The sequence below is a fragment of the Protopterus annectens genome, chromosome 8.part0, assembly GCF_019279795.1.
Source record: "Protopterus annectens isolate FY-2018-M chromosome 8.part0, PAN1.0, whole genome shotgun sequence".
NCBI classification, from domain to species: Eukaryota; Metazoa; Chordata; order Ceratodontiformes; family Protopteridae; genus Protopterus; species Protopterus annectens.
In genome coordinates, this window is record NC_056741.1 from 513,235,542 (window position 1) to 513,246,971 (window position 11,430).

The following is an 11,430-nucleotide window of genomic DNA, read 5'->3' on the forward strand; positions in this document are numbered from 1 at the left end:
AGCTCGTTTTCCTTGATTACCTTCATACTGCTGTTTTCCCTTCCCATTGCCTCCCTGTTTAAGCCTGTGTGCATGCCGCACAAACGGAGTACTCATATATGCACAGAGCTGCTATTTCCTAGTTTAACTTCTTTTTTCTTCCTGTGAAACCTGGTAAACTGTGCGCACACCTGCTTACACTTTGTAAAGAGTGCTAGGCAGGTTTAGACACAACCCTAGCTTAGCTGTACTAAGCTAGGAGCAATCCCGGGCCACAGGGCTCCAATCCACTTACAGTATGCCTGACATCCCCCCATGATGTCACCTATATCCTAGTCTTGCACCCGGCTATTTATACTCTTACACTGTTGGGACCTTCCTCACACCCTGGGAAAATCTGGGATTCACTAACCTTTCACTCATTTGCATAGGATTGCCTGCTAATGCATAGATACATGTGTCCCACACTGAGCCTCCCCCCTTAGCAACCATTACTCACTGGCCAGGTTGTCTTCTGCCTGCCCTTGACTTGCATGGCAGAATACTGATTTTAGTTAGACTGCTTATTTTAGGTTTATTTTATTATTTTCCCCCTGGTCCCATTTGCACACCGCTGCCCTATGCTTAAACAGGTGAGATCAGCGAAAAAAATAAAAGTTGTTTATTTTTCTTTTTTAAACATTTTGCAATGCCAATGGCCTTCTACTTGGCCATTGGCATGCTTCCTCAATGATATGGAGCCTTTATTTGGAGCTGTCATAGCTCCGTTTTGTAGAGTGCAGAAATGTACTCGGTTACTAACCGAGTACATTTCTACACACTGTACTCGTCCTACACTGAGAGCTGCCAGCTTCCTGTATCACAGATTACCCTCATTTGCATGGTTTTCACCTGCAAATGAGGGTAATTTGCATACAGAAGCTCGGTCAGTGCAGGATTAGTGTAAGAGCTCACGTGCACGTCCCAGGAGCTCGTTCCTGGATCGCACGTCGGCCATATTGACAAACATAGCTCTTAAACTAATCCTGCATGCTATAAAGGGCTTCATAAATCTGGGGGAAAGTGTTATTACAGGTAAAAACCATAATAGTTCTGATGTAATTATTTAACTTTAACTTAGCTTTACTGGGATGGCTGTCAGATGCTTACAACTTACATTTATATTTTATAATGTTTTATTAGATTTATATTTACTGATAACATTGTGTAGTGTGTAGTATACACACACACACACACACACACACACACACATATATATATATATATATATATATATATATATATATAGAGAGAGAGAGAGAGAGAGGAAAGTGTATATATAAATAAAACATAAGTTAATATATATATATATATATATATGGTTCTACCTGACATAGTCGAAACCACACAACACCGACAACCACATCACCGACACCACATATTCGACAGTCCATAAACACGAAACCACACATAACCGACAACGAAATAACCGACGGTACACAAACACGAAACCCCATACACTGCACACACCACAATAACAATTAAAAACAAAACACATCCCCATTCCACAAACCACACACACAACACAAGCACACCAAAATCCTTACAAGCCCACACTAAACCTTACCCTAACCCTAAGGTCCGTCACTATCGCACACTTACCTACCCGCTCCCTAACCCTAACTCACTTAACCCGCCTATCGCTCTAACCCTAACTCACTTAACCCACCCCTATCGCCTCCCTAACCCTAACTCACTTAACCCACCCTATCGCTCCCTAACCCGAACTCACTTAAGGCACCCCTATCGCCTCCCTAACCCTAACTCACTTAACCCACCCCTATCCCCACAGACCGTCAATCTCCACACTTACCTGCCTCGCACCCTAACGTCCGTCACTACCGCATACTCACACAGCCTTTCCCCATGTCGGCATCCTCGGCGTTGGTGTTGTCATCCGTCGTGTCGGTCTTCTGCATTGTCGATGTTCTGCCACTCGCGATTCGCGTCGGTCTTCTTCACTTTCGATCTTCTGGAGCTCCGGATTCCGATGTCGGTCTTCTGCGCTGTCGACGAAGTCAGGTAGAACCATATATATATATATATATATATATATATATATATTTTTTTTTTTTTTTAATATTGTTTTGCCTAATTTTGTGACCATTAGAGATCTATGCAATTTGTTTTTTATTTTATTATTTATATTGCTATTTATTTGCTGTTTGCAATTAGTCTGTGATTATACTGGTATGTCTGTAATAATCTGGTTCACCTACGTATAAATAACTAACTTAATAAATGACACCAGTAACCACACTTGATGGAAAATGGGAGAAAATAAACTTGTAATGCCAAAGTTCCCATTATAGAACCCAATGAAGGCAGTTCCACAAATCCAGGCAGACTTTTCAGTCCAATATCATAGTAAAATCAAAACATTTAATAATTAAACGTAACAGTTGGTACAGATATATGAAACAAATACATAAAACTTAGTTAAGCACTTTCATTTCCTTCAGAAACGGAAACTTCAGCAGAATAAATTATTCAACAGTTTAACACTCATATACATTATGCAGTTAATTGGTCTAATTAAGGAACTTTTTATTCAAGACCCAAGCATTTAAAGAACCATGATGGTGTGGCAATGGGGGCAGCGTGTGCCCCCATTTTTGCCAACATTGTTATGTTATTTTGGGAATTACATTTTGTTTTCAACTCACCTTTTATGGTTAATATCATTAAATATTAACGTTTCCTGGATGACATTTTGATTGTGTGGGGGGGGTACTCCTGATGAGGCCCTTGAGGCATTACAGTACTTAAATACGTCCACTACCTTTCTTCAGTTTACACATGAATTTAACTTGAATGAAACGCATTTTTTGGATTTAACTATCAAGAAAGATTATATAAATAGGTTATACACATCCAGTATTTATAGGAAAGCTTGTTTCTCGAATTCTTACCTTCACTATGGTAGTAATCATCCCCCATTACAGAAGAAAAATATTGTTAAGGGACAGATGGTCAGAGTGGCCCAGATGACTACAAGATACGGTGATTTAATTAATGAGAGTATGTGCACAAACTATTTTTAGAAAGAGGCTACCCCGAATCCATCATTATTCCTTTGAAGGAGGAAATAATTAAGGGATGGGGGACAAAATATGTCCCTTTGTTGAGTATTGATACCACTACTGACCATAACACCACAGATACTAACCTCGTTATTGCCAACAATGTAATTCCCAATACTTTTTTAGAAACTCCCTTCTTAGTTATGACATACAATGTTAACACTAATTTGGTAAGAAGGGTTTTCAACAGGACTTGGGACATTTTAAAGAGTATGCCAAATAGGTTAGGTATATTTGATAGATGTTTATGGTATAATTTTAGAAGGAGACCAAATTTAAAACTATATTTGAAAGGAAACAACATGAGGTGGATAATAAAAGAAAGGGCACATTTCGCTGTGGTAAGTGCTCCCAATGTACATTTATTGCCAATACGGATGAAATTATATTACCTAATATTCAGTTTACACTAAAAGGGAAATGCCACTGTACATGTTATACTAGTTGAGTTGTATATTTGGCCTACTGTACATTATGTTGGGGACACTATGTGGGAAAGACTGAAAGACATCTCCGTCAGAGAGTCTATGAACACATATACGATATTAACAGAAAAAAGGAAACCAATGCCCTTTATCGACACACTTTAACTTGTAAACAGGCTAATTTTAAATTTTGGGTTCTGGAAAAGGTACCCAAAAACAACAGAGGTGGGGATTGGGAAAACCAGCTTAGTTATAGAGAACTCATTTGGCAACTGAGATTGGATTCCAATATACCCCCTGGGCTGAACGATCATGTTTCCCTTTTACCCGTTTTAAAACTAAGAGCTAATAAAGTTAAAAGGAAAACACAGAACAAGGTTAAAAACCATAGGGAATTACATAATTGACAACGAACATGTGTGTGTGTGTGTATGTGTGTGTGTGTGTGTGTGTGTGTGTGTGTGTGTGTGTGTGTGTGTGTACACACAACACGTACATATATTTTTATTTATTTTTATTTATTTACATTTATATATATATTTTTAAGAAAAACACTCCTTACATACATTATTACGGATAGGAACAATATTTGACATATGGGCAATGAGAGTTAATGTATACTGTTGGTTTTCACTATTATTCTTATGATTTATAAACTGCTTTTATATGTATATTGTATTTTATATGTATGTTCAACGTTTAAACACTTGTATTTTATATTTTATATTCTACGTTTTATATGTTAAGAGTGTTAAAGATGAACTATCAGAAATGAATTTTAGGGAAGCTGATTAATATCAATATTTATTTTACTTTAATAGTAATTTAAAAATTCGATCAACTAATTAATTCATTTTTCAAAAATACAAAAGAACATAGTTTCTATGAAGTGTTATTTAACTGAAAGTTTTTTATTTAACTGGGAGCTTTCTATTAAATCGAATTTACACATTGCTATGCCATATACAAAAAATACACGCATATTTTATATATTTTTTATTTATATATTTTTTTATTTATATTGTATTAGTGGTCCTGAAAATCAATAATAGTTATTCCATCCTGGTTCTTTAAATGCTTGGGTCTTGAATAAAAAGTTTCTTAATTAGACCAATTAACTGCATAATATATATGAGTGTTAAACTGTTGAATAATTTATTCTGATGAAGTTTCCGTTTATGAAGGAAATGAAAGCGCTTAACTAAGTTTTATGTATTTGTTTCATATATCTGTACCAACTGTTACGTTTAATTATTAAACGTTTTGATTTTACTACGATATTGGACTGAAGAGTCTGCCTGGATTTGTGGAACTGCCTTCATTGGGTTCTGTAACGGGAACTTTGGCATTATAACTTAATAAATGAGTAAATAGACACGCAAGCACACAATCGTGGCATCATGTATGTTTGCATTATCTTTCCATATATTGAGTGCAGAAATTTAAGTTGTTGAGAATCAGCAAGCATAATGACAGTATAGAGAATATAATTAAATGCACAATTTTTGTGAAATAGCTTTACATTGAAATATGGGTTCACCAGTCATTTCTAACATCCAAAAATAAGTACAATTTATTTTGATGCCTGTAATGTTTGCTCAAGTGTTAGCTTGTTTTAAATTACATTTATAATATCCCTTATGTATCTTTTCTTAGCATTTTGTCTTATAGGCAATTACTTCATTATAAGCTTATCAGTGGCAGATATGGGAGTAGCAGCTTATCCTTATCAGACAACGTTAATCTCTATTCTTCATGGTGACTGGATACTGGAAGAAGATCACTGTCGTGCCAGTTCAGCCCTACTTGTTATATGCAATGCATCATCAGTGTATAACATCACAGCCATTGCAATTAATAGGTATTTCTGTATCTGTCATAGTGCAAGATATGAGAAAATGTACAGCAAGAGAAACACATACATCATCATTGGCATTGTATGGACATTAGGCATTTCTACTTGGCTTCCAATGCAGGTTTTACAGATGTTTAAATATGATCCGGTTGTGTATGCTTGCACTGTTGTACGCTCTGCAAATCCAGTTTATACACTCATTTTGGAGCTTGTCCACTTTGTAACACCTACTATTGTTGTGTTATTTTGTTACATAAATATCTGGATACTGATCATTCAAGTTAAGTACCGTGTCAGGCAAGATGCTAAAGAAAAGTTAAAGCCAAATGAACTGCGACAATTCTTTATAATGTTTCTAGTTTTTACTGTTTATATTGTCTGTTGGGGTCCTTCTGGTGTCATTGGTTTAATACTAAGTATAAATCCTAAACTTGTAGAACAATTTTCTGAATGGTTTGCTATTATAACCTATTTCTTAACATATTTCCATAGTAGCATGAATGCAATTATTTATGGGACTTTCAATAAAAATTTTCGCGATGAGTATAAAAATATAATTTTATCTTTTTCTGCAGAAATATTTCATGTTTTCAGAATCGCATGCAGGAAGAAATAGGAAATACATCAACAAGTAGATGAAATAGATATTTAAAAATAAAAGTATGCCTTATAAAATTATCGCGTTAAAGATCATTTCATATTTTCAGTTCATAACCTATATCCTGCATTTATGCATAGAATCATTATGAAAGCCAGTATACACACTCATAAAGAATTACCTAGCTATCTCTATTAGATTCAGTGAAAGTACTGGGCAAATTGAAATAATATGAAATCACTTTGCATTAATGTCCTATCACTTGCCTGGATACAACCCGGGATTCAAGAAGCTTGGTGCAAGGATGATTTTACCCTTGCGCCAAGCATCCTCATTACAGATAGTGCAGCAGCGCCATATGAATATGTATGAGGGTGCACTGCCGCACCCTCGACATGCACAAGAAATGTGTGAGAGTGCAAGGGGTGTGCACAAGTGGTCTACGGAGGCATAAACATGCCCCGACAGTTGCACAACCTACTATGCTTACTATTAGGTTCATAGGTTAATACTAGGCTAACTGCCTTTGTAGGCCATTTTAAGCCTAGCCATTTACCCTATCTGAGAATCAAACCCTGGACCTTGTGTTTATAAGGTAAACACCTTAACCATTATCTCACAGCCACGGACTCACCAATAAGTGTATGACCACTTCTGCTTCTAATAAAATGTTTATTCCACAAAAAGGAATGAAGACCACAATTAGTATAAACACAAATGGTTAATAGCTTTCACCCGCAAACACAGTGGGCTTCATCAGAACACTTTTGCTAAACTTAATTTGCCTTATATTTAAAATTTGGTGCCAAAAGTCAACGGATACATAGCTTGCAAACGTTTATCCATTTAAAGCAATACCTGTATAATAATCAATATTTACTAACTCGCCCGCAACTATCGTATCCATTAAAGGCACTTCAAAAAAGTATATAAAGGAGTGTGTTTCCACAAAAGAAACCATAACTCCTTCCAAAAAACAAGAATCTAAAAAATGATATATATTTCTATACACTTTGAAAATGTGGATACTGAAACAAGTATCGTAAAAAAAACCCAATAAAAATCAATAAAGATCCTATCCTAAACTTATAAAGCTGACAAATTTTACTTTAACAACATATAACATTCTAATAAATAAACACAAAAAGAGTACAAAATAGAAATATTGTACCCGAAGCCCATCTGATAAACTTAATGTATGATTAAGCTGTAACACAGGTGCTAAATTCACTTCTTGCACTACTAAAATAATAATATACTGTAATATATAAAAATGAAGTAAATAATATATATAATAAATAGTTAATTGATTTAGTTAATTAATTGATGTTAAATGTAGAATGCAATTAATTGAAATATGTAATTTCTACTAACACCTAAATTATTATAACCGAACTATACACAGTTTGTATTTCATAAGCATTATTTCATCTTTAAAATATTTAAAATATTGTTTCATCTCTAAATATTATTTCATCTCTAAAATAGGTTTACATGGGATATGATCATTAAGGCCTGGTGAAGTTGCTGCATCCAGATACAATTGCCACCAAACTTCCTTAAAACTCAACAGGGCTTTATGGTCACCCCCTCTGGGGTTCATTTTGATTGTTTCTAAGATGGCAAATTTGAAATTATATGTGTAAATTAAATGTGTAAGTTATTATATAGGTAAGACAGAGAGGTGTTTTAGAAAGCAAATTTACGATCATTTGTACAACATTAGGAAGAAGGACTCCACCAGTTCCTTATACAGACATATTGAAAAGATGGGTGACACGCATAACTTCAAATTTGCCATCTTAGAAACAATCAAAATGGACCCCAGAGGGGGTGACCATAAAGCCCTGTTGAGTTTTAAGGAAGTTTGGTGGCAATTGTATCTGGATGCAGCAACTTCACCAGGCCTTAATGATCATATCCCATGTAAACCTATTTTAGAGATGAAATAATATTTAGTGATGAAACAATATTTTATGTATTTTAAAGATGAAATAATGCTTATGAAATACAAACTGGGTATAGTTCGGTTATAATAATTTAGGTGTTAGTAGAAATTACATATTTCAATTAATTGCATTCTACATTTAACATCAATTAATTAACTAAATCAATTAACTATTTATTATATATATTATTTACTTCATTTTTATATATTACAGTATATAATTATTTTAGTAGTGCAAGAAGTGAATTTAGCACCTATGTTACAGCTTAATCATACATTAAGTTTATCAGATGGGCTTCGGGTACAATATTTCTATTTTATACTCTTTTTGTGTTTATTTATCAGAATGTTATATGTTGTTAATGTAAAATGTGTCAGCTGTATAAGTTTAGGATAGGATCTTTATTGATTTTTATTGTTTTTTATACGATACTTGTTTCAGCATCCACATTTTCAAAGTGTATAGAAATATATATACATTTTTAGATTCTTGTTTTTTGGAAGGAGTTATGGTTTCTTTTGTGGAAACACACTCCTTTATATACTTTTTTGAAGTGCCTTTAATGGATACGATAGTTGTGGGAGAGTTAGTAAATACTGATTATTATACAGGTATTGCTTTAAATGGATAAACGTTTGCAAGCTATGTATCCGTTGACTTTTGGCACCAAATTTTAAATATAAGGCAAATTAAGTTTAGCAAAAATGTTCTGATGAAGCCCACTGTGTTTGTTGGTGAAAGCACTTAACCATTTGTGTTTATACTAATTGTGGTCTTCATTCCTTTTTGTGGAATAAACATTTTATTAGAAGCAGAGGTGGTCGTATACTTATTGGTGAGTCCGTGGCTGTGAGATCATTGGTCATTGTCTCTTTTTTCATTTACCTTAACTATTATGCCAACCTCCCACCCTTGCCTACCTCTAATATTAAGTCAGTAAGTCAGTGTCCATGCATACTGAAGTGTACGCTAAGCATACAAGAGTGTCCACGAACAGTGAAATAAAATCGAAGTAGTAAACACACAAGCACATAGTGGAATGTTGAACCCCGTCCCTAGAACTTTCACAATTATATTCCCAGTGTCCCTATTATACAATTGTATTGCTGCAATATCGAAGGTGTAAGCAAAGTGCAGCATGTTTGCACGTTGCTGGCCTCTGCCAAGCATAGCTTACACATCAAAATCATTCAAATAGAACAAAACATGTGGAATCAACGTACACGTCAATAGTGTAGTGTTTAGAGCATCCACCTAACAAACAGGCATTCACGGTTCAAGACCAACAATAGCATATATCATTTTCCATGTGGAATGAATGTCGTTTTGCTGTAAAACCAACATAAGAGTATTGCATGTGATGTTTAACTAAATGTCATTCTATCAAAGTGGTACTGTCATAATGATTAAGGCACTAGTAAGCAGGTGTAAGCACAAATAAGCAGCAGTAAACATATATAACTACCAGTAAGCAAGTCTGAGTACACTTGCATGGGTGTAAGCAGTGCCCAGCATAGGAAATGTATATAAGTATTTACAGATATATAATATACATATATATATATATATATATATATATATATATATATATATATATATATATATATATATTTATATATACATATGAAGAATGAACGACGTAACAATAAAGCATACAAAAGGAATGAGAAGGGAATCAACAGCAACCCCAGTATTATATAGCGCTGTCAGTGTATGTCATATCAAGCTGGGCAAGAGTGAGCAAAGCACTGCTACTCACACCACAGGCAGGAAAATTACCAGTGGGAGTAACATTGTTGATCTGCTAAGTCTACTTTACAATCAGAGGGTATTCCCTGGTGGGACTACCCAAAAACTGATAGGATGTTTGGCCATCCAACCATTACACAAGCAAGGGCAGGTATGTTCAAGGATTAAATGGTGGGAGAGCCTGAAAATACATGGGTTGGGACAACATACGTGTAGGATCCCTAACGCTCAGGAGAGGGCAATGTGTGGAGGTGTGTCATGGCTACAGCAGCAACCGGACAACGGATGGTATGCGTGTATGTTGAACTTGGGTGGGGTGGAGGAACTATGGGTATAAAATTATGGATCAGGGCATGCCAGAGTTGGATTGGCTGGTTCGAATTGGACCACCTCGTGGAGGTCAGCAAGTTTGTTAAAAGTATATATGCATACACACATGCAGACATCTATATGTAAAAGTACATTCTCTGTAACACATTCATTCCATTTGCAGACATAAATAACATGAATGTGCCCTTAAAAACCTCGACAGTAGATAGAATAATAGGTCATGCATAAGAGGGAAGGGACAAAACTGCTAAAACATAGAAGTGTGTACAATGCCCGAAGTCAGTGCTGTGCTGAAAAAATCAAATGTGAGGACTTTCTCACACATGGAATCATTCCTGTGATCTGCCTGCTATGGCAATGCGAATTACTAAACCGGTCTATTTGTAAAAGAAATACCCCAAACACGTACATAATTAGGTTCTTATGTGTAACGTGTGCATTACCACATAGTCATACTTATTAATTTATTTTAGTGTCATGTTAACGGGAGTAAGGATGTAATGAAGTATAGAGTCTAATCTTGACATAAAGACATGTGTGTCCCATGTGGGACAACCCAAAAATTGTGAATAGTGTCATTTTGGTCACTCATGTCACCAATGTTTGTGGACTAAAAGTTTGGGAGTTCTGAGGATACATGGAGTAAGTCAACCGATGGGATGGGTCTACAGGAGTAGAGTGGCCAATGTGTAGTTGTGTGGATACACCGCAAATCCAACTGAAGAATGGATGACTGCAGTGTTAGTGAGGCAGTGGAGTGGGTGTTTGGGGAACCAGGAGTAATGGGTATATGGGTATATATGCAAATGAAGCAGCACAGCAATAGTGTATTGGTTAGAGCAACCGCCTAATGAACAGACATTCCCGTTCCGAATCCCACTGCATCACATACCATTTTCCATCGGTAACCTGTACATGAACATATTTCAACATCTGTCTGCTGTACAACCTGCAAAATAACAATTAAAAGTGAACTGGAGTGAAGTGTCAGTGTCATAATGAATAAGGCACTAGTAAGCAGGTTTAAGCATATATAAACACCAATAAGCATGTGTAAGTGCGTTTGCGAGGGGTATGCATTGCTTAACAGACACACACACACACACATATATATATATATATATATATATATATATATATATATATATATATATATATATATATCTATATATATATATATATATATATATATATATATATATATATATATATATATATATATATATATATATATAGTTGCAGACATATACATATATATATATATATATATATATATATATATATATATATATATATATATGTATATATATATATTATAGATATATATATATATATGTGTGTGTGTGTATGTGTGTGTGCATAGATATACACAGATATACAGCTATGATAGGAAACAGCACACAAGAATGACATATGTTCACAG

General features: G+C 34.9%; 1 protein-coding gene across 1 annotated transcript; it reads left to right on the top strand.

The window, feature by feature from the left end:
• The first annotated feature begins 5,232 nt into the window (after positions 1-5,232).
• On the top strand, positions 5,233-5,997 carry LOC122808313 (melatonin receptor type 1B-like). Its single transcript, XM_044079280.1, has one exon. It carries the CDS (start codon positions 5,233-5,235, stop codon positions 5,995-5,997), a length of 765 nt encoding a protein of 254 aa, XP_043935215.1.
• Positions 5,998-11,430: the final 5,433 nt, after the last annotated feature.

Coding starts and splice junctions, on each gene's coding strand:
- LOC122808313 (XM_044079280.1), top strand. CDS start 5,233: ATGGGAGTAGCAGCTTATCCTTATCAGACAACGTTAATCTCTATTCTT.